The sequence below is a fragment of the Platichthys flesus genome, chromosome 15, assembly GCF_949316205.1.
Source record: "Platichthys flesus chromosome 15, fPlaFle2.1, whole genome shotgun sequence".
Classification (NCBI taxonomy): domain Eukaryota; kingdom Metazoa; phylum Chordata; class Actinopteri; order Pleuronectiformes; family Pleuronectidae; genus Platichthys; species Platichthys flesus.
This window is the reverse complement of record NC_084959.1, coordinates 18,479,911-18,503,592: the sequence shown is the minus strand read 5'-3', so window position 1 is coordinate 18,503,592 and position 23,682 is coordinate 18,479,911. Positions and strand designations below refer to the sequence as shown.

Here is a 23,682-nt window from a genome sequence, read left to right as displayed (position 1 = left end):
TCACACCGGACAGGCAAATTACACAATCAGTCAACAAATTATTCCAGTGTCTTCCCGCTAAACAATTGCAATTGGCAAGGTGGTTGTGAAGTAAGCTGGAGGGAAATGAAACTACCAGAAACTTTTCCAATTGGTCACATATTGCTGTTGCAAACTTCCTCTACTTTTGCAACATATCAGCAATACACCACAGTTACAAATGTAGTATAATTACTTACAACTCTTTGGAGACCAAATTTTAAATCAAATTAAGTCACAGCTTCAGTCACAGCTGACCCATGTCTGGTGTTGAGTTCCTTTCAAAGCCTGCTAATGATAAAAAAGAAATCCACCAATGCCACAGACCAGTCCTAATCAGCAAACACAAACCACAGTTCGTGGAACCGCTCAACGAAGTTGGAACACCTTTTATCAATGAATAGACACACCCTCACCATGGCACTGCCCCACCCACATTCTTTCACTAGCGAGTAACCCGTTTCCGTCTCGATGACATTGCGATACATGACCTTGCAGAACAAGTGTTACTACCAGCTCGAAGGAAACAACTGAAAACTAATCTGAAGCAAGATTTCAACAGTGACTTTTTTTATTGCTGCAAAGGATGACCTCATACAGTGACATCATCGCAGCTCCCAAGCCTCTTTATCGTTGCCATTGTCCGTGTGGAAGACTTGTTTACTGAGGCAATATTTATTCACGACATAAGACAAAGGGACAGGGTCTGTAGAGAGAATCTATATTAGAGACCGAACATACTGGCTTTCAGTAATAACTAACGGCAGTTTGTTTCATCACAACATTAAAAAAAAACTACCATATTTGTTGAAATAAAGGTACTGAACTGGGTTCCATTATATCCTGAACTTAGATTTAAAACAGGGGCACTTGTCTGTATTAACAATATCTGAAAACCCCATGCAGTTATTGTGAGCTCTGAGACTTTGTGAATATACTTTATTAAAATCAACTCTTTAATCTACCGAAACCAGACTAAAGGACGGCTACATATTAAGCAGGCATTATTACTCCTCCGTTAATAAAAAATACTTTTTCTAGTCAGATCTACTACCTCTGTCCCTAGATAAAGGGAAAGAGGTAAAATACAGCAAAATAAATACAGATAGATGTTGCACTGCTGGAAGACTGAACGCACCACAGTCTGGTCAGTCTTGGATTTCTTGTAGTAAAACACAGCTGTGGGCTAATGCTACTGTGACATCAATGTGCAGGAATTTGGTGAAAGCAGGTCAATCCAGTGGAGCTACAGCCATTCCGGAAAATCACTCAGTTCATTTAGTCTGGCCTGATGTGGCCTTGTGCTGCAGTGTTCAGCTTAGTAGTCAGCAACAAGCTTTGACGGGCAAATGCTTTTAATTCAACAACAGTTAATTAACACCAGGGTTGTGAGGAGAGCAAAACCAGGAGAAGAATGAGACCATCGTTGTCCTCTACGACAATCAACAAATTTATAGAATTCAGACGAAAATGTGAGGGGAAACCCAGTGAAGAAGAGGAACAATTTACAAAAGAGTTCCTGAAGGCTAATGACTACAACACCCAGCTAGCAAGTGCAACTGCAACATCAAACTACTAGCATGAGACACAATTGACAAGTAGATTATGCATTATTATCATTAGTCCTTGGATAAATCATTAACTCAACTCTGCCTCATTACATTTTGATCCTTTTCAATACTGCATCTTCTATGACATGAGCGCATATGAGAACATACTCAAAATTAGTGTCTCTTCAAGGCAATATATTTACTTTTTGCAGCAAGGAGAGCGCACAAATCTGTCCTCCTACATTAGCGTTACAGAAACTTCCAAGGTTAATGTCAATCAATTAAGAAGATTAATCTTGCAAGGACTCTTTTATCAAGAGAGTTCAGAAATGAGTGCCATCTACTGCTACCTCACTGGAGGTTTAATTGAGGATTTACTACAGACACACATCTCTCTACTACCAGTCACAAGAGTGAGTTGACTAAGGTCACAACTTCCTGATAAAGAATGTTATGGCTTCCACTTTATGCAACCTGTTGTTTCTGCCGAGATATATAAAAAAGAGATGAGAGATGTTATCAGGTGTAGTATGTACACACTTTTTTTCCCTTGTGGCTGGAATGGCAACAACAAAATTTCATGTAAAATATGTGACCAACATTTATTTCCTCATGTTGATACTTGAGAGCTTCCAAACCATCAGGTGTAATATATCAGGCATCCATCTGATATGGGTCCCAAAATCAATAACATTATTATTAATGAAACTCTTGCGCGATACAATTAACTGATAGATCATCATGTTCATGTACTGTAACTGTAGTGAGGATGTTTTCCTGCCCATGAGGGCTTATCCATACACGGTCACACAGCTCAAAATATACTGTGGTCTCAAGGAAAGAAAGTATATCAACTTGATTTAAATTCAACTTAAAGCTACGAATATGAGCTGATGGATGCGACTGGTCCTACCCAGGGGAGGAATAAGACAGTTGATTTGAACTACTCCTTATGACCCAAAGGGAATCCCATCTGTTGATTTAACCTGTTCGCTCTTCTCTCAAAGGAAAGCAGCATCTTGCTCAGCGAAAAGAAGATGAGTGTCCCACACATGTTAAGTTCAAGGCAGTTCAGAGAAGGATGTGCCATGTAATGTGCTGAGGCTTGCAGCACTTCACTGTAGTGCTCCACAACAGGAAACCAGGGACCCATTGTCTACTAGGACTGAAACAACAGGCTGGCTCAGTGCTGCCTCCTCCACTATCATGTGACACTAGCAAGGGGACATGTGACCAGACCAGGGGTGAAGAGCAAGAGGGCTGCCTTTACTGATAAAGTGGAGGAGGAGAAGACGGAAGGATTGCATGGATTTGTAAGGCCCATCCGTCTCCACTCCAAGCCAGTTCTGCTGAGGTGGTTTTTGGGACTGCAGTTTCCTTTTTCTCCCAAATGTACGCTTTATCTTATATTTAAACAATGCTTGCAGAATTTCAAGTGTTCAGCAGATCTGTTTCCTCACCAGTCACGGGATCTGAGCTGGTCAGTTACTAGCCCAGTGCAAAGTATGACATGAAAAACCTTGTAAAGTGATAAGAGCATGTCCAAATAAACTAATGCCATAAATGTAGGTGTGATAAACAGATTACATTTACAGTCAAACACAGCTGAAAAGAAATCTGAATTATATCTCTTTGGTCTGCCAGCCTAAGCCCAATCTTTTAAGTATATTAAGGAATCTTAGGCCTTTCACAGAACACAAGCATCTAATTTAAAGCAACCTGCAAGATCTATAAGAATAAACATGACAATAATGCATACTTTTTCTACCTCAATGTATAGCTATATTCTGTAAAATAATATATTTTTTTCTGAATCATTTGATGGACCCTGTCTCAAACCAGAAACTACATTCTGCACATTTGACAAAAAGTTTTTTTTTTTGAGTCATAGAAATTTCTGTAGCAGTGAGATTTAACTGATGCCATGTTTTGAAAAGGATTACTGTGGGTATTTACAAAACATCCATGACAGTAAACAGTGTTTACCATGTTATTATGGAATCATATGTGAAGAACTGTGTTGAATTAACACACCGTTGTTAAGCTAAGGCTTGGTTTTCCTCCACACATCCACAACAGGGCCTATTTGAAACAGGAAAGGCTTGAAAAGCAATCTTTATAAATATTATATGCACTTAAATATTTTAAAGTTGAAACATCAATAAACTACTAGGGAACAGTTGATGCTCAGAGTATTTGAATTTAATTTATACATGAATAATAATTCATTTATTTTAAATTGACTGGTGCTTGTTGGTTTACTCTTTGTGGACAATTATCCTAATATAGATACCATAATCAATCATCTTCATGATACCAATACCTACTCCCAGGATGATACACAAAGTGTATGACAAACTGAAAAAAAATCTGTGGCGCTAAGATAAATGCATTTTAATACCACTTGAACAATTAAAGTTTTTAACTGGAGTCCTAACTACACTATATAAATGGATAATCTATGAATATGCCAGCTATGCATGTTGACCGGATGACGGAGGAAACACGACTGCAGAGTTTCAGGGAATAGCAGGAAGACAGAAGACCAAGTTAAATGCTTGCTTTTGATGCTGGCTCTTTACATGAGCTCTCTACACTAAATCCACAAAATCATAATCTAGAAGACATTGTCTGTTTAAGATGTAATTTGAAAAAAGTGGGATGCAACAAATTGTGAATTGGCATCATTGTAGTTTTAACATTTATGACCATGTTTTCTGTTCAAAAACATGCTGCCAGTGAGTTGTGCAAAACCTTAATACTTCAATATCTTGATAGGAGAGTTGTATCACAATTTTAACCCCACTGGATTCAATCGAACAGACAATAAATGTATCATCCTGCCCTTCATATTACTATGCAACTAATTCTACATTTACTAACACAGAGCTATGTGCTAACATTTTAAACTACATAAAAATTATTTGAGACAGTATATAAGACTTATGAAGAAGCTCAATAAAAAAAAAAAAAATGGTTAGAAAGGTTACATGATGGCATAGAGAAAAATTTCACTGAAAGAAAGTTACCATCTTAGATCACTCAAAGATCATGTGACACAATTGTACCAATAAAGTAACTCCATTCCTACAACTTGGGTGCTCTTGTGAGGAGCCATCTCACCTAACAAACAGCCAGCCAGCCAAACGAATGGACAGACTCCTCAGGACAATCAAACACAAAAAAGGAGCAAGACTTGGCATTTTTTAGGTAAACCACACAACTGTCCTGATGTATATTTTAGTTCATATTGCCCATCTCTAATATTCTGAAATGATCTGCTCAAGTGACGTATGCTGTGAAACATGCATGAAACAACAGATGCAGGTCATGCATTAGTGATATTTGCCTGAGATTCCATGCGAGTTGATTAGTCGCACACAATGACCTTGTGATGTGCCAATGACACAAATCACAGAAAGCGAAGCTCAGTCACATCTTGGCATTTTATATGTCTGAAAAGTACAGTGCAGTACAGTTAGCCATTTGAAATAAATGTGACAATTTATTGTATTATCAAACAAATATGTGTATTAAAGTGAATCCCAAACAACTATGAATGACAAGAAGCTATTTAGAGTTGCATTGCTGAATGAAATTGTTAAATTTGAAAACTACCAGGCGTAATTTTGCTGCAAAGCTGTTGTATTAGAACACGGAAGCACAGACCTTTGCCTCAGCTGAAGATAAAATCTTGGTTCAATTGTGAAGCTCAGTATTGTAATTCACCACTTCTATACTGCTCTCTTTTCATGCCCACCCCTGCAATCAAAAGGACTTAGCAAAGAAGTCAAATAGTAATTTCATTGTAACTGTATGCACAAAAAGACCTTTACATTACTTCGTTAATATGCAATTTTTTGTGATGGGCCTATATACTACCAAAGCTACTGCTTTTAAATAAAATAAAATGGCAATAATACAGTGCTGAGCTACACTTTATTTGGTGACATTTCAAAGGATTATGATTTTCATAATAAACTAAATCCATTCACTTGATTTAAACTAGAAACATGCCGCACCTTGCTATTCTAACGACATAGTGATAGTTTCAATGAGATCAGAAGACCTGGATCTAAAGATCCACCTGCTGAGCTAAATGTTAGTCACGTGACCTTGACCTCTGACCTCTATTCAGGGATCAACGTCTAAACACGGTTGTCATGACAATGCACGGAAGACGCATATCCTCTTGGAAATTAAAGAAAATTGGAGTCAGATAAAGTAAACTGTCCTATGACATCTGTGTCATAAGGCGGGGACAACGCTGTTTGTGTTTAAGTGAGGCTAGAAAACAAATAAAGACTGAATTAACGGAATGATTTTCTTCAAGGTGGCAGATCACATTTCTAATTAGAAGCTACACTGAAATACCAAAAGTCCCAATGATTTATTCATTACACTTCGGATGCCAGCGACTGAATCCATAAGCACGTTCCACCTCCTGAAAAGGGTCAGCTTGCAGTTGTAGTGGGCTCAGGTAAAGGTACATTAAAAACAAGTGCGAACCGTATAGAGCACAAGGGTTGCACAATCACGGCAAACACCTGTTCGGCTGGTAGTACTTCCATTTCTGCCATATCAAGGGAATAGTTTCCCTGTCAGACACAGAGGTCTCAGTGAATGTTTGAGCCTCGGCCAACTCGGACTAAGTCATTCAGCATGGTTAGCCGAACAGCTATCTGACAGGCCAGCACACCACATGACCACTTTACAATCTATCCATATGACAGGCTCCTGAGGACGGCTAATCACTTTCAATGTAATCAACCGGTGCACGTTTTAAACATGTCAAAGCACATTACTTAATCAGTAAAGTCAATATAAACTATCAACGCTAACTTAGCTGTCATTTTTTCTGATAGCTTAATGGCAATTTGTCAGTACAGGCGATACGGAAATGTATCAAATGTGTGGTGGTTCTACCAATTAACATTATCGCAGCACTGACAGTGAGTATTGGTACTACAGCGGTCTGTTCTCTAAGAAACACTACACTGAGGGTGTTTTCACGGTCGATATACGGTGAGAGTGGGTTAGAGTAGCATCGTGTTTCTGAATACAACTTGATAACATTATGTTTGTATAGCTCCTGGTTCTGGGTTGTAGACTTTCCTCCTTTAAATCAGGCACAAGGGTGGCTAGTCAAAGTGTTAGCAAGACGGCTAGATGCTAACCAAGATAAACGTCATCCACCCAGACAAGCTAGTTAGCCTAGCACCCGAGAGCTAACTTAGCTTGTTAGACTTTGAGAAGTCTCCGGGGCCACGAAGAGTCTCGCACCGATAGTGACTGAAAGACAAACTTCACCTAGTGATTAAACCATTCATTCACAGCCGGGCTCAGTTTCCATACACGTACCTGCAGGTGCTCCTGAAAGCGAATAGGCAGGATCTGAGCCATGGCGGTTCCTCTGTCACTCTCCTCCGGTTTCTTCCAATGCTAACAAACTACAGCTTCTTCACTCAGATCCTCGTCGGACAGCCAGGGAGCCACCGAGTCAAAAGTCCAGATGGATTAGACTAGGAGCCTTGTCTCGAGCGTGCTGTCGGTGTGATGGTACTTTTTTCAGAAACGTCCCTGAGCTGTTTACTTTCGGGCTTCCCCTAGCTAACGAAGTGCCGCTACACCGACTCCCTGGACCTGCAATGGCGATGGAGGCTGGTCAGCGCAGAAAACATCCCGGAAATGGAAGTGCACTAAGCGAGGCGGATGGATACGGAGTCACTTTTACAAAAAGTACATAATACCGTGTGTTATCTGTATTTCTTTGGCACATTTGCAACGTGTTATATTTCATTTGAAACACCGAAACAGCTACGTTGCATTTCATCATAAAACTAGCATAGAATGGATCGAAAGGGCGGAACTACTTCTTTCTATTTCGCCCTTTGATTTTTGCCACATCATTCGCCTATGTAAATTAACGTCATTCCTACGTGTTGTACACTTATTTTTCTCGGCCAATCAAATGACTCTGATCAAACACTGAGTAAAACTTTAGCAAGCATCCATTCAACATTTATTTTCTAATAAATTGTGCTTTTATGTTGTTTTCACTTGTAGCTTTATTCTGACCACAAGAGCATATGAATCCTTTATTAATTATCGTTCCATAAAACAAATAAACTATGTGTTCAGCATGATTCACTTGCAATATATATATATATATATATACATAATAAAATAATGAATAAAATAACAATATCTTCGCCAAAGTCATTTCATATTCATCGCTCTTTGTATATATTGTAATTGTTTATTTTTTGCACTGTGGATGTGCATTGAGATTAACACTAAACCTGAGTCAGATTCCTTGCACCCATACATGGCCAATAACGCTGATTCTGAGGATTTGTGTGTTTCTGGTTACCATCATGCAATATCTGCAGGGTGGAGTGTGCACCCCAGTCATCATTTCCCCTTTTTAACATCCACAGTTTCTGATGGCAGAGGATGTAACCTTATTGCTCAATGTAAAACTAAATACTGGAGAGAAAAGTAAAATGCTCTGACCTTTTTGCAGAGATTTCATTCTGTTGATTCAGCAATAATGGCTTCTGGAGAAAAGAGTCATTGAAAAAAAAACAATTGTGAGCGATTACACACCATGATAGCAGAAGAAAGCAGAACTCCTGGAAGAACATCATTAGAGAATACTGCAAATGAGAATAGTATAAGTATAAGTTATATTGCTAGTGAATAGAAACTGTGAAATTAAAGCCTGAGCCAATTAAAAACACAACATAATACAACATGACAGCCAAATGAACAGACCATCAAAGTGCCAATATCAATTCAAAGCAGTGCAATCACAAGTTTGTGCTTTGTAAAAACTTTCCGGATGCAGGACATGAACAAGTAATTCAAGTGTCAACCATCCGAGTATACTAGGCGTGTAACACCAATCGTTAATCGGTGACAGAGAATCATCTTGCATCATCACATCACTGGATTTCTTCAGACCGAATAAAGAGTGACTAGCGCATCCAGATACTTTAATTGCAGAATAAGTTGGTTGCATACATTTTACTACTGGAAATGGTTCCCTGTGATTGTTGCTTTTGCTGTTGTCTTAGGTGTCATAATAAAGCAGAGTCACAAGAACATAATTTCAAGTCGTACCAGACAACATCTGGATTGTGATCCACCCCGAAGGATCCACTGGCTAAAGCTGCTCACAATAAAAAAATCAGATGTTAAGGGGAAGTGGTGGCGAAAGGGTATATAATTTGTAAAATGGTAAAGCATAAAATCTGTTGACCAAGTTCTAATAATGTTTAATTATTCTAGAATAATAAATATATATTTTTATGATTTACCATCAATGGTTTTCTTAATGTTTTCAATCTTACAGCCATAAAAACACCAGAATTGTATTTCTGCACACAATTTGTATCAACATTTTAGAGCCATCAATCATACATGAATAGTCAAATCCCTTAGTTTTTACTCTGTAGAGCATAGGTGAATGAATTTCTGCTTGAGTGACATAAGATATTATTGAACATAAACAGCAGTTGTCCTCCATTAAAAATATTATAAATTACGGCCTTGCTTTGGCCAAGTTTAACAAAATACCATGACTACGTGCTACGTGAACATGAACTCGGACCAAACCAACTACGCAAATTGTTTACTGATATATATTTTCAGAGGCGGAGGGTGTGGGGGTCCTGAATGGACCATTCACGCTGCTGTTGCCATGGAATCACGGGCCGAGGGAACACAAGACACAGGCACTCACAGAGAAGCCATGTGTGTCAATATAAAGAGTGGCCTTCGGACTCTCTGCGAGGATGCTGCACAGGCCCGCAGAGGCTGATATTAACCTCAGGCTCCATGTGAAACGAAAGGGCAGTGTGGGTAGTTCTGCAGACTTTGCCCTCGTCTTTCCCCCTAGACCCAACAACAGGGTGTCTCTATCTTTACTGTAGGCCGTCCCCTGCTGGGGTAAAACTCAAGTGAGGTCAGCAGAGCGGCAGCCATGCAGGGACCTGAGATATTTGTAGCAAATGGTGTGAATATTACTAAAAGGTGACTGTCTACTTTTCAATTTTTTCGGTTGCTTTGGCAAGGATGTAGGCACAGATGGGAGCTCAGCGTTGTCCTGTGGCTGGAAGGCTCCCATCAGGGATGATCGAGCGGGGCGGACACTTGGATCAGGAAGCAGGAGCGAAAAGTTCCAGAGGCGCCAGATTGCGTGTACTTCTCTCCCCACTTGCCTCTCTAACACTGTCTGCTGCAATTTATCAGGCAGGAGTTTCAACAATGTCCTCACACAAACATGTTCTTTCTGTTATTTCTCGTTCTGTCTGTCATTAAGTGGGTTCAAGTTCAACTCACTCTGTCATTGTCACATGATGACGGTGACGGCCACACCTTATTTCAACCGTAAAATGTGTTTTCTGTCTGTGAGATAAGATCAACTATTACACATGCTGGTGCTAAATGAAATGCAAGCTATATAGTCATAATGTTACATTTGGATTTCTTTTTCGAAGAAGACTCTTCAGTCTCATGCAGCATAGCCTAACCTTTGAACGCCAGCAGAGGTGAAGTTACTAATTGACTGTTTGTGGGCCTTTGCTCCCGGGAGGAAGGACACACACACAAACACACACACACAAACACACACGTCTAAGGAACACAATTATTTCAGTCCAACAAAGACCAATTATTTTTAAATCTTGTTTTTACATTTTGGTCAAATGTGTGTATAACTCTGCTGCCATTATCTCAGGATTCAGAACATACAGTAGGGACTTTTAGCACCTTTAAATTATATTTGTTTTTAATTATACTTAGCCATGTTTGAAAATGATCCTTCAAAAGAATGTTAATTCAGAGCAAAAAGTGGGCAAAACCTACATTTTGAGTATGCCATTAACTTATTATAAAAACTATAATGTTGAACAGGTGTATTAGCAGGTGTAATTCCAATTTTATTTTATTTCAATAAAATGGTAAAAGTATTTCAGTGCAGAAATTTATATTTGGATTTTGTTGCCATCTAGTGGACAGAGCTGCTGTGGGTTAGGACTGAGCTGCTGTGTGCTATATCAGTTCTTAAATTGGACTTACATTACATGTTTCCTCTCTATAACAGATGGGGAGGGAAACCATTTGCAATTTGCGATGTAGGAAAAGTTCAGTAATATTTGAAATGCCTACAAGTACATAGTGCTTATTAAACAGTAACTGGTGTTTGTTCTGTACCCCCCCCCCCCCTATTTTTAATCAGAGCTCCACAGTGAGTAAAAAGATCTGTCCAGCTTTGATAAAATAATTTCAAATTTGACACAAGGTTTGATGCATTCAGTGTTCTGTAATTTTGAAAAACAATGATTTATGCAGAGCTCTCCACCATTGTCCTAAGGCAATAGTGTGGCTGTTTAGATATAACATATTTAAGTCATTGTTACTCAGAATACGTAGAAAAGACACTAAGTGAAAAATGTATACGTTTTTCTTCAAATTGAGGAAGCATGCAAGGAAGGCGATCCAGCCTGCCGAGGCCTTGCGGATAGTTGTGCTTTTTGCTCTAAACATGTCCATAAGACTATCCAGCGGCACTGAGGTAAACATTCAAAGTAATTAAAAAGGTCGTGATGGACATCAGTGGAGGACAATGTTCCTCACTTTGTTGCCGTCTGTTTTCTGGATTGTTAGATGTTAAAATGAATAGTAATAACGTTAATAATATGCAGATGCTCATTTTCACCAGTGAAAGAGAAAAATGTCCCTTTAAAAAACATAATGAGATCATTAAATCATTGGATAAGATTGGTAGTATCTTTACTTTTACTGGCATTTAATTTTGGCTACTTAGCTATTTTTGTTTAATTAGATACTCACGATATTGAGCACATGTGCTCTAGAAGAAAGTGTGAGTAAATGTTGACTTTTGACAAAATATGTGCACTAGTAAATGTTCAAAATAGTAGCATGTGAAGTGATGATTTTCATATTTCTCTTTGAAACAAACTTTATACAGCCATTCATTATTGGTAAGTATAATATTTTTTTTAATCACTTTTTTAAGTTTCAAGAAACATGATTTTGAAAGGTAAACCAATCTGAGGGGGGTAATGTTCAAATTAACCTAAACAGTTCAATCAACTAATAAATCTAAATCATCTTGTTTACACAGCAAGGAATATTTAATCAATATAACATAAGATTAAATTAGAAGAACGAATAATATATATATATAGTATTATTAAAATGTTTCAATTAACTTAAAATGTTAAAGCAGCCCTTCCCTGATATTTTGAAGTTGAAACAACATGTTGGATTTAACAGTGCAGTGCTGAGAGCATAAGAGATGGTTGTGTTCTGTTCTAGTGTGCCTGTCAGTGTGACAGTGAGGCAGAGTGAACATCATCAGGATCCTGAACCAGCTAAATCTAATCCAGCTTTCATTTTACACCCACGCTTATCCTATCACATGTTAAAACACCTCAGAGCCATCAATCATATTTAAGAATAAAGACAAGATGTTGAATATACCTTCTATGTCTGAAGGTCTTCTGTACGGTTTAAGTAACTCTACCAGTAGATGTTAGCGGGTGTTAGCATCCACCAGCAGATGTTAACACAACTTCAGTTGTGCACTTTTACCTAAAGTAAATACAAGTGCTTAAAACAGGTCAACTAGACTTGGTTGAGATTCTTGAAGACGTTTCACCTCTAATCCAAGAGGCTTCTTCAGTTCTAACTGGGTGCCTGGAGTCCCAGGTCCTTGTGGGGCTGTGAGGTTACCGGAGAGGCTGGACCCATCGTGCTGTTGGTTTCATTTTGAGTTGTAGACAAACCGACCCCCTGTGAGTCATGTGTCCTAACATGTGAATTATAGTGAATCTTCGTGGAGATGAAATTCAAGACTGTATTGAATATGGCTGATAGTTGGTGCCTTAAACTGTTCAGAGATGGTTTCTCTTGTTTGACATAGATGGCTTCTTCACTCTTTCAAACCGTCTATCTACCCTGGCCAAAATGTGGACATTGTTGTCTTCAAATAAATGTCCCTTGTCCTTTTATATGAAGGTGGTCAGCTGAGTCCTGACCTGAGGAGATGGCTCTCCTGTGCCATGTGAACCCAGATAAGAGAGTCCAGTCATTGCGGGAGAGCGTGGCCTAGGGGGATAGAGTAGGTGTTCTGCAACAAGAAGGTTGCTGGTTCAAGTCCCACTCTTTCCCATCTGCATGCCTAAGTGTCCTTGGCAAGATACTGAACCCCTAAAATGGCCCTAAAAAGTGTTCTAAAAATGTAAGTCGCTTTGGACAAAAGCGTCAGCTAAATGACATGTAATGTAATGTAATTACCTTCCTTCCTGCCTCACCAGCGGCTGCACTGTAAATCACTGCTGTTAAATTTTCTGTTGGTCTGTTTTGGCAACTTCTCTCCAAGATTGAGCCTTGACACCAAGAGCCACTTGATGATGTGATTCTCATGGGAACAGGCAGAGACACAGTGTTTATATATACACACAAGGACAGATCGTCATAACTGCTCCTGATTAACAGGATTAAAGTTGTTTATTGAGACAGAGCAGTAGAGAATGATCTTGTTATTGTTTAGCTATAAACATTTCCTTCGTGTTAAATAATTTCCTGTAACAAGCAGATAATTTAATTATGTGATGAAAAGGTTTTCCTAATGGTTTATCTACGGTGGCTAATGAAAAGTCATCTTTATAAGTAAGTGTGAAGCAAGTACTGAGAAAAGAACCACACCTGATGATAAGGGTTATGAGTGACATATCATGTCTGTATCACCTATAAGATTAAAGAAGTGCATATTTATCCAACTAATCAATATCTCCACATTTTTGATATTGAAAACAAATGTAAGTCTTGCAATGATAAGCTTAATCTTTGACAAACTAACTGTTTATACATTGTTTATCCATTCAATTACTTTTTTAACTTGATTGAAGGATTATTGTAATATATGTTTTGTAATTCTTAGTGTTAAGACTGAACGTTAAGTGTTATCACGCATTAAAAAAAATTAAAATCACATAGCTACAATGTCTGTTTACAGAAAAGTTTGCAAATAAAGTTGTTTGGCATGGTGGTGGGGTTGCAATGACCTGCCTGTTTAACAGAATGTCCGTCAACATAGATAAAGACCGACAAAGATGAAATGCCTGAAACCTCCCATGAGTCAGTTAGAGCTGAAGAAGCCCCAGGGATGAGAGGTGAATCCTCTTCATAAAACATAATCAAATTGTTATGCTAATGCACAATCCTGAACAACTAGTTCTCTGTTCTTGACTTGGCTCAAAGCAACTCAGGCTGTACACAGATAAAGGTGCGTTGAAACTTTCACATACAGATTAAACATTAAGCTCGGAGCTCCCCCTCCTGGGGAGGAGTCTCTCTCTCTCCGTCTCTCTCTCCCTGGTCAGAATACATGTTCAGGCTTCAGCGACATCCAAGCTTGCATGGCACTGTATGTTTGACTGCTTCCCTGATGGGAAAGAGACACAACATGGGATCGAATGCAGGTACTGGATTCAAACCTATTTCAAATTAGTCCATCTTACTTTTTTCAACTATATGAGCTGTTTCGTTCATGTTGTCTATGATGTACATTTGATTATATTTCTATTTTTAAATAAATGTTTTATAATCTAAACTAGTGTATTCTGTATGTCATTGCCCTGATTATTTTCTGTTGTGCTCTATGCATCTATTCGTCTGATGAAATGCAGAGTAAAGGTCGATCACTTCACTTAACTCTACTTTTTGCAGTTGCACAATTTCAACTAATGGTTTGGAAAGTGTTCCCAAATGTTATTTAAAAGAATGTGAGTGAAATATGACATTTTTAAATTGTGATCATCCACAGACCCAGTTTAGCGTTCAGTTGTTTGTCTTTGTGTGGATCTGGAGGACCGTTGCGTCCTAACATTAAAAAGAGGGTTTTATGGTAGAAAGGCAAACAGTGATCCATTAGCCACAGCAAAGTGCCTGTGGTATAGGCTGTTGAGGAGAGGAGGCTTCTCGGCCACAGAGATGTAATGTGAGAGCTGGAAGTGTGCTGTTGTAGCTTTGTGAGCTGGTGGTTTGTTTAGACAACGTATCAAAGGAGCAAGGACTCTGTGTCACTCTGTGTGACGAAGCACACAGACAAGCAGTGTGAGAGGAAAGTGATGGTTTATGTAGTGACCTTTTAAAAGCTTGGCGAGACAACTTGGATTTAAGCTTAAAAATGTATGTAAGTAAAATAACAAATATAAAAAAATATATTTTTTTAAACAAACAAAGTGACGGTAGGTTATTTCCCGAACAAACAATTACACTGTGTTCATAATGACATCAATAGATCATATGGTCTGTATTTGTATAGAACTTGATGACCACTCAAATCTCTCTAAAGTTTTGCCATTCACACACACATTCATAGAGTGAGTGCAGCTATATGTGCAGGCATCAGGGGCAACTGGATAGGGTCCAGTATCTTACTAAAGGACTATTTGTAAATCGGAACGGAAGAGACTGGGATCAAACTACCAACCCTCTGGTTAATGGACGACCCTCGACACCTCTAGAGCCAGAGCAACTTATGTGTCCTCAGCCAAGGGCTGTAGTGTCCTTGCCTAAGTTAATGCAGTTTGTTTATCTTAGATGTCTTAACAAATAATCCTTGAATCCCCCCCCCCCCCCCCCCCCCCCCCCCCCGATAGAGAGGCCAAAGACTAAAGGTAATTACATGAAGTCCAACCCTGTTATATGATGCTCATAATTGTCGTATAGTCAGCAGATATGTAATCCAAGGCTTGGACAGCTATTTTACAGTTAGGTTGATACCTCACAGTTTAGAAGCGAGAACTACGCAGATAATCATAGAGCTGTAAATTCAGATTCAGGAACTATAATGTGTTTGGTATGTTAGAGTGATGGTATGTTTGGTTGGTGTTACTATTGTGTATAGAATGATCTTTAGCGTTTGGTACCAGTGCAGATTGGACATTATAAAAGAAACCATATCCCAGATGAAATATTTATGATAAGAATTGAAATGTGTGGGTGTAAAATTATGCTGCTAAAGCCATTCACTTCATTTGATTCTTGTTTTTTAAGGTTTCGTGGAAATCATAGGGTTGACAGAGTAAGTCTGCTTTTCGTTTCACTCTTTCAACCAATTTTCAAAACACCATCATTATGAAATTGTCAGTGTCAATATTGTAAAGCTAATATGTGAAAGGATAATATTAAGTTTATCAGCCTTGAAGAGGGTATGGAATTTTGCCAAAAAAACACATTAATAATAATTTAATTTCACTATTGGCATAACATTTTGTCTTTTGCAGTAGAATAATCCTAATAATTATACTAATGTTGTGCAATTAATACGCATTGAACATTGCAATATAATTGGAATTGATGCAATTGATAACTTGTAGCGTCTGAAGGTTAATTATCACTTATCTCTTCCCATTTCTTTCCTTTTTTGTTAGGACATTTACATTTAATCCTAAAGTGGGAATAGACAACCCAGTGATGGTCTTCACAGATGATGCAGGTATCTAATGCAACATTTCTTACAGTCTTTAGTGTATCCAAATGTCTTCTCAGTATGAAAGGACATTTTTGTGTCTTTCTGCTAAGACTATGTGTCGAAACCCAGCCCACGTCTGTGTGTTCTCAAACGCGAGGAGGGGGAGTCCTATGGCTTTAATTTGCGAGTGGAGAAGGGGCGCCGGGGTCACATCATCCGAAATTTGGTGGTCGGGGGAGTGTCAGGGTACGGTGGCCTGCAGGATGGAGACAGACTTCTGGAAGTCAACAACTGCTATGTTGATGATGTTCCTCACCCTGAAGTAAGATGAGATTCTGACATTGTTAAAAGAAAAGAAACTTCTCTGAAGGATTCAAAGCATTCTAACTGGATCTGCTGTTTTTCCCTTTGTATGAATAAGGTGTCCAGGAAGATAAGGCTAAGCGGACACCAGTTGTGTTTACTGGTGTTGAATGGGGAGGAGTATGAGCAGGCTGTGTCACAAGGTCAAGACCTCAGAAGTCTGGCCAGAGGACACAAGGACGAGAGCTGTAAACCCCCCAGACTCTGCCACATCACCAGGGACCCTGCCTCAGGTCTGGGCATCAGCGTCTTACCTGTGGAAGGTAACGCTTTTTGTGCTAACCACAGAAATCAGATGTCGAACAGAGCCTTTACGTTGGAGTTCAAACGGTGTTATTCAGCTGCTGCTCTTGTTTCTGCACTGCAGGAGAGAAAGGTCACTTCTCAGTGAACCTGGTGTCAGGAGGTGCAGCTGAAAAGGCCGGAGTGTGTACGGGAGATCGTCTGGTGTGGATGAACGGAGCGACAGTGGGCGACCTCACAAACTCTGCACTCAACAGGATGGTAGTCAAAGTCTTTTTGTAATATACATATAATGAGCATAAAACAAACATCAAAACCAACACAACACCAAAATTACACTAAACAATCCATAATCAGGCCATTACGAAATCACAACCTTATCAACAAGCCCAAACAACTTATTTAGGTGCAGATGAAAAAAATTATAAACAAATACAATTAATAAATCAATAAATAAATGGCCTGCGTTGTTTTTTTGTCAAGTATTTTATTATGGTGTTATAGGTTTTGCTATTTCTCACCAAAATAAACAAATATTTGAACCTTGAATCATATGTTCAAAATTAAAGCCACACTGCTCTTTTACTGAATTATTCATTATTACAATTATTCTAGGACTTAATTAATACAATGAAAAAAGCATCATGAAAACATCAGAAAACAAAGATTTTAAATGACCAAGGTAAGACTGCAGTTGTAGGAAAGATAGCAAATCATTTCATTTGTAGGTGAATGATACCTAATCTCAGTTCTGCAAACATTAGTGCGAGTGTTGGAGATAGGTGATGCAGTAACTGGATTATGTACCTTAGAGACTCATTTAATATGAGTGAGGTAAAAACATTACAATCCTTTATTTATCATACTGTATATTCAGTCCTGTTGAAGTATAATAATGTTTTCCTGTAGATGAAAAAATGTGGCAATCACATCACTATCCTGGTGATTGACAGCGAGAGTGAGAAGAGCTACATGCGGCGGAGGATGCCCATCCTACCCACCATGGCTGTTCCATATAACCTGCCTCACAGAGCCAGGAAACTTCTCATGGTCTCAGAGCCGAAGGTCTACGGCTTCCTCCTTCGGCTGGAGAGGGCTCCATCAGGACGCATGGGTAAGAGACTAAAAGAGTGCAAAGCTTAATCACAAAACATTCTTGGCATTGAGGCGTCTTTAATATATGTCATGGTCTTTTTGAACAACAGCTCATGTTCTGCGAGAGATAGACAGTGACAGTGTAGCAGAAAGGGCAGGTATGCAGGACGGAGACCTGCTGCTGGAGATCAACGGAGAGTCTATGGAGACGCTGACGCATGAAGAGGTTGTGGACAGAGTGAGACAGAGTGGACAGCAGGTTTCCCTCACCGCCATCTCGTCACAGGGGATGGAGTTTTACACCAAGGTCGGCATTGCTGGCTAACTGCATGTACTTTACCAAACAATATATTTAGAAGAGAGAGAACTACAAAACTATACTTGGGATTTACTCAGATAAAAGGGGAGTCAATTAAAAAATACTCTGAAATGAAGTGAACTATGATGGAGCTAATCAATTTAAGAAAAGCTTTAGGTTACAAGATAAAGGGCTTTGAAAAACTAAAGCAATTACAATTTACCAATGACAATAAACTTGAGCCATTATGTCCAAATCAACACGACACATTTCATCTGTGTGGACAAACACACACCCTGTGCATATTACTACAAATATACACTAGAACGGAATATCGGATCAGAATACTTTTCATTGTGCCGTTGACCTTGTGTTAACTTAAGATGAACCAGATCCCCACCAAAAATGTAATGAGGTCTTCCCTGACCCATACTTCCTCCAAAGCTCGGGTATTCTCTCAGGTAGTTTTTGTGTTATCTCGCTTACATCAACAAACGGACAGGGGTGAACACATTACCTTTTTGGCGGAGGTATTAAAATGTATAGGCCCGATAACGGGTGTTAGTAGACTGATACTTGTGAGAGTCAGCAGGGTATCACAGTACAATATTCATCCTAACTTGGTCCAAGCCCATCCAAACAACTATTATGCATTCATATCATACAACAGAGAACAGAGTCAAAATAAACAGAAAATTGTAAGCCATATCTAAATATAATGAAATATCTAAACTGAATTCTCATCCGGGATTGGTGTTTCTTTTCTCTATTTCGTCTACAGTTGGGTCTGTCCCCTCTTCTCTTCTGTGAAGATGATGGTGCTGAGAAAGAAAAGCAGAGCAGTGACGCAGCCTCTGGAGAAGAGAAGTCATCACAGAAGGAAGTAGAAAGCGTGTGCAAGCCCAGACTCTGTTCTCTCCAAAAAGGCCCTTTGGGGTTTGGCTTTAATCTGGGTTGTATCCTAGAGAGACCAGGGACCTTCATCAGCCAGGTGGGTGATGAAATGTTGTACCAGTCAAAATAACCTTGTTGCTGAGGCACAAAGGAAAAGTATAGAGCAGTTTGATATATTATGTACTTTGTCAAATGTTTTCGATGATTATCTTTTTCTCCTGTAGGTGGCTTTTGGTGGCTCCGGTCATAGTGCAGGGCTTATCGAGGGAGATGTGGTGATTGAAGTGAATGGACAAAATGTGGAGGAGAAATATCTGGAGGATGTTATGATAATCGTTAGGGATGGAGGGCATTTTCTATCATTATTAGTCATAGAAAAGAGTAGCTATAACAAGATGAGGCAGACTGACCCGCCAGCCAATGATGCCACTGCAGAGGTAACAAAAAACATTCTATACTACAAATTCTTTTACACATTTATCACTATTACAAATACCATTATATTTACCATATCATCTTATTTGTATCTCAGCAGGAAGAGGAAGCCTTTGAGTTATCATCTTGGTGAGCACTGACCTCACATTTGTGAAGAGATTCGAACCATCCATCTGTCGAGGAAACTTCAAGCTGAACTGGACAGAAGAAGAAAAACATAAACCAAGATTATTATTATATTTGCAAAGATTACCTTCGGTTTCACGATAGAAACAAAAAGATGAACATCAAGTCTTAGCAACCACTACCACTCATTGTGTCAGGCAGATATAATGCAGAGTAAATAAAATGCTAAAGGAGCCTAAGATAAAATTGTTATTGCACTGAGATGAATGGAAACCAGTGCCTGTCTGTAAGCATTAAACATTGGGGAAAAATAACTACTACTCTTTAGAAAATGAACACTGGAAATGTAAAGTATTGAACGGGCAAAAAATTTGTTATAAGCCTTGACTATGTAAATTTTGTGTTGATGTGTACCACCTATTATGTATAAATATTAAATTAAATGTTCATTGTTGATCCCAACTATCTATTGTTGAATTTTTTTAATTTTTTTTATACACACACACACACACACACACAGGTGAAACACAAGAGGAACAGGTGCAGATGATCAGAGGGGCAGGAAACAGGACAAACACAGGAAGTAAACTGGGAAACACAAGGAGCAAAACTACAAAATAAAACAGGAGAATATTTACATGAATGATTTCATTGGGCATGTTTTTCCAAATCCTGCAGGGACACAAGTCTTTAATCCTTGATATTTTCTGAATAATAATCTGACTCTGTGTTAATACGGCTGTCAAAGATAAGATCTGAGTCTGTGACTACACCAGGATTTCTGGCTTGGTTTGTGTTTTTTATTCTTGATAGTAACTAAACATCATTCTTTCATGTCTCTTAAAGCGACAAATTCAATTGTTGATTTGTTCAATGCACATAGTCAGTTCTTGTTTTAAGGTCCCCTGGTGGTATGGTTGGGTTAATTTTGTATGTCACTAACATATTTAACTGTTTTCCTTTATCTGAGTGGAAGCATACATTTGTTAAACGGAATGGCCCCAAATAAAGCCTTGAGGTATCCCACGTTATATTTATATATTTAGATGTGGATTTACCTATGGACACAAAATAATCCCTGTCCTTTATAGAGTTCAGTTTTTCCAGTTGGTCTCTTATATACTGTGGTTGACTATGACAAATGCACACATACAAGGTGCTTATACCCACATTACTCTGATTAATATTCATATAATTACGTCAGCTTCACTGCAACCTCTGCTGAGCATAATGCAAAAATGTAGTTTGTGCAAAAACTAAACTTACTTATCAACTGACTTGTGTCACTGAAAGAGTAAAGTCGAAGTGAGAATGAAGTTATATAGAAATTCTAAAAATGCTGTGCTGTGCGCCGTGTCAACATAACATTTGATATGTCCTCTACAGGAAGCGCGTACCTAGGCTGTTTGTGTTCAGGCAGTTGTGCGGTCAGCTGTAGTCAGGGGTCCTTGTACTGGAGGTGACATTCGTTCTGCTAGCAGGAATCGGGGAAGCGGTTAGCATCGACCAACACTTCAACATGGCGCAGGCAGTACAAAAGCTGGTGGCTAAAGTCCCTACGATGCTCGGCGGTAAGTCTCTGTACCCTGTACATATATACAAATACAATGTGTTGTATAGAATGAGGAACTAAGACGTATTGGTGTGATATTTAATGACAAGACGTAGCGAGGCCGTGACCTAGCTATCAACTCAATGAAGTGGACGTCACGCGAGCTAATGCTGTCAGGAGGATTAAAAATTGAACTCAAGTGTTATCTCACTATATTGTTCTAAAGCTAGTTAGCTGGGATATTTATACTGTTTACACTCATTGAACACATTAGCCATTTAGCTAATGCTACCAATGAGCGTGTAGTGAGCCCTGCTGCAGCTCGGAGCTAACTTCAGTGTGCGTATGACTGCAGACCGGAGGCGTGCACTGATCCCTGTGTTTCTCCTCTCCTTCTAGCCGCTGTCACCTATTCCAAACCTCGGCTAGCCACCTTCTGGTACTACGCTCGTGTTGAGCTTGTCCCCCCGTCCCCAGCCGAGATCCCCAAGGCCATCCAGGGGGCCACCAACCTGATCAAGGGTTTCCAAACAGGACGTCTCGGTCAGACCACAGTGAGGGTACGTGTGTTATTCACAGACAAACGTGTGTGTGTGATGTCTGTCAGTCTACAATGATTTGGTTCAAATTTGTAAGCACAATATTTGCTAACTGCACTAGTGAGGACATTCCACATAGTCAGAAATACTAATACAAATATCCAAAGGGTAGTTTGCCTATGTTATATGATAGTCAAGTTTAGACCTGGTTCTCAAGTCATTTGTCCTTGATGAGGTAAAACACACATTGGTACACAATGTACTGTAAAGGTCTGTGTTTTAGAGTTTTTTATTTTTAGATCAGTCCTTCAAAGGATGTTCTATCAACAGAGAATCATCTTGATTCTCTCAGCAATGAAGAAGGTCGCTGTAGTTTTCTTTGCAGGTCTCTCCTCCTCTACCACAGTGAAGCACTATTAACATGAATAAATTGTATTATATCCAAATTCAGTTTGGCAAGGAAAAAAAACATCTTGGATCAAGGGACATGTTTTAAAATCTTGGGCTAATTGTTGAATTATTGCATTCTTTACAGAAAAGCCATTGAAAACAATGAGGGGAATTTATCAGTATAATTCTTTCTATTGTTAGAGTCTATGCTTTACAAAGTATAAACCATGAAATCATCCACATTTAAATTGTGCCATTAATAGTGTCATCTGTGGAAAATATAAAAATGTAACTTGATGCATTTTTCCAGAAGCTAATTCTTCTGGAATATTTGGAGACACTGTCTCCTGTCCTCTCTCTAGGACATAGTGCAGCTGGCTGTCCTGTTTGGGGAAGTGCAAGAGCCTGGTGAAGGTCAAAGGCTTCACTGCCTAGACACTACAGATATGAGACTGCGTAAGCAGACAATACTGTCTCCACAACCAGAAAATCCATCTGATTGTTTAGGAACTAGCAGACCCATAGACTAAATGATCTGATTTAAAGTGTGACTGCAGGCAAGCAGACTTCAGAATTCGAGAGGACATCATGCACAGTTGTTGTATTGATGAATTCAGATTTTCTCCTTGGCCAAGCTTCAATACATATTTCAGCAACAGACGTCAAAGGGCTCCTGAGCGCTTTCTTCACTTATGTGATGAGCATTGATCTGCAGATGTTCCACAATACTAATCAAATGAAATGGTTTGTTTCCTCACAGGACGCTCTGAGGAACGGGCTGGTGGCCACTGAGGTGCTGATGTGGTTCTACATTGGAGAGTGCATCGGCAAAGGAGGCCTAGTCGGTTATGATGTCTGAACTCTGGACTGTCATGCTTTTCTTCTCTTGAACGTTGTATGTTCAACTTCCTTCAAAAATCCCGGGATCTAATAAACAAATTTCTATTGTTAAAAAAGTACAGTGTTTTCTGAATCCTTGCTTTTCTGTGTAATGAATTGTTTTGTTTTAGTTATATATTAACTGCAGGTTTAGTAAAGACTTTTCATATAACATCCAAGTATTTAATTCATGAAGGCATACAGAAAAATAAAATAAAATCATTAAGGTATGAAGGACTCTATCCTCCCAGAATGCTCCCTGTTTTATTTGATTAGTGCAAGGTATTATTCTTGCCCAGCAGGATAGAACATTGCCACAGAGGAATTTGTCCAATGTAGCCGTGGGAATAGGACCAGTTTAAATAAGGAAATAAATGACTGAATTACAATTTGCTGCTTTAGTTTCATCGGGTTAGTTGTGTGGGTCCTTTCTCAACTATCAAAGGAGTCAGGCAACATTAACATTATTAATAAAGTTGCTTTTCTTACTCTGATAAATTTAAATCTCTACTGTGAAAAAGGCCTGATATTTAATAACCAACAGTGATGTCAGTCCTCATTTGACTCTGGGTCACTACCAAATATTATCCTCCTAACTTGATTTTGATAATAATTTTGCACTTATTTTCAATTTTGACGCCCAAACTAAATACACAAAGTTTGTATAAGGCAATGTAGTTCATTATCAGTTCAGTTCCAGCAATGAACCAACAGAGGGAGCCACTATTTATATATTTTATTAGGGTTGGTACTCTCACAGCAGGTGCCTCTGTTGTATGGTTCACGTA

The 23,682-nt window shown here is 38.9% G+C and overlaps 3 protein-coding genes across 4 annotated transcripts in view; 2 read left to right on the top strand and 1 right to left on the bottom strand.

The window, feature by feature from the left end:
* The window catches only part of cltca (clathrin, heavy chain a (Hc)), a 30,214-nt gene extending 22,988 nt beyond the window's left edge, over positions 1 to 7,226 (bottom strand). Inside the window, exon 1 of the mRNA XM_062406650.1 lies at positions 6,930 to 7,226. Coding sequence (XP_062262634.1) covers positions 6,930 to 6,971 — 42 coding nt within the window. The 5' untranslated portion in view covers positions 6,972 to 7,226. The remainder of the gene's footprint in view (positions 1 to 6,929) is intronic.
* A 6,736-nt stretch (positions 7,227 to 13,962) lies between these two features.
* On the top strand, positions 13,963 to 19,996 carry nherf4b (NHERF family PDZ scaffold protein 4b). Of its 2 annotated transcripts, none has more exons than XM_062406359.1 (11): positions 13,963 to 14,083; positions 15,663 to 15,690; positions 16,040 to 16,104; positions 16,191 to 16,402; positions 16,502 to 16,706; positions 16,811 to 16,947; positions 17,596 to 17,800; positions 17,892 to 18,088; positions 18,861 to 19,070; positions 19,198 to 19,410; positions 19,509 to 19,996. In XM_062406359.1, exons 1-11 carry the CDS (start codon positions 13,990 to 13,992, stop codon positions 19,539 to 19,541), a joined length of 1,599 nt encoding a protein of 532 aa, XP_062262343.1. In that variant the 5' UTR covers positions 13,963 to 13,989; the 3' UTR covers positions 19,542 to 19,996. The 2 variants fall into 2 exon arrangements, with proteins under 2 accessions (XP_062262343.1, XP_062262342.1); XM_062406358.1 differs by having other exon boundaries at positions 13,964 to 14,083; positions 19,506 to 19,996.
* Positions 19,997 to 20,944: 948 nt separating this feature from the next.
* Positions 20,945 to 22,974, top strand: atp5l (ATP synthase, H+ transporting, mitochondrial F0 complex, subunit g). The gene is made up of 3 exons (XM_062405512.1): positions 20,945 to 21,105; positions 21,486 to 21,646; positions 22,776 to 22,974. The coding sequence occupies exons 1-3, from the start codon at positions 21,054 to 21,056 to the stop codon at positions 22,872 to 22,874; spliced, it is 312 nt and encodes a 103-aa protein (XP_062261496.1). The 5' UTR covers positions 20,945 to 21,053; the 3' UTR covers positions 22,875 to 22,974.
* The last annotated feature ends 708 nt before the right edge of the window (positions 22,975 to 23,682 follow it).

Excerpts from the sequence above, each read along its gene's own strand:
- nherf4b (XM_062406358.1), top strand. The coding sequence starts at position 13,990 with ATGTTCAGGCTTCAGCGACATCCAAGCTTGCATGGCACTGTATGTTTG. Across the intron at positions 17,801-17,891 it reads GGCTCCATCAGGACGCATGG|CTCATGTTCTGCGAGAGATA; the intron begins GTAAGAGACTAA and ends TTTGAACAACAG. Across the intron at positions 19,071-19,197 it reads CAGGGACCTTCATCAGCCAG|GTGGCTTTTGGTGGCTCCGG; the intron begins GTGGGTGATGAA and ends TTTCTCCTGTAG.
- atp5l (XM_062405512.1), top strand. The coding sequence starts at position 21,054 with ATGGCGCAGGCAGTACAAAAGCTGGTGGCTAAAGTCCCTACGATGCTC. Across the intron at positions 21,106-21,485 it reads AGTCCCTACGATGCTCGGCG|CCGCTGTCACCTATTCCAAA; the intron begins GTAAGTCTCTGT and ends CTCTCCTTCTAG. Across the intron at positions 21,647-22,775 it reads TCGGTCAGACCACAGTGAGG|GACGCTCTGAGGAACGGGCT; the intron begins GTACGTGTGTTA and ends GTTTCCTCACAG.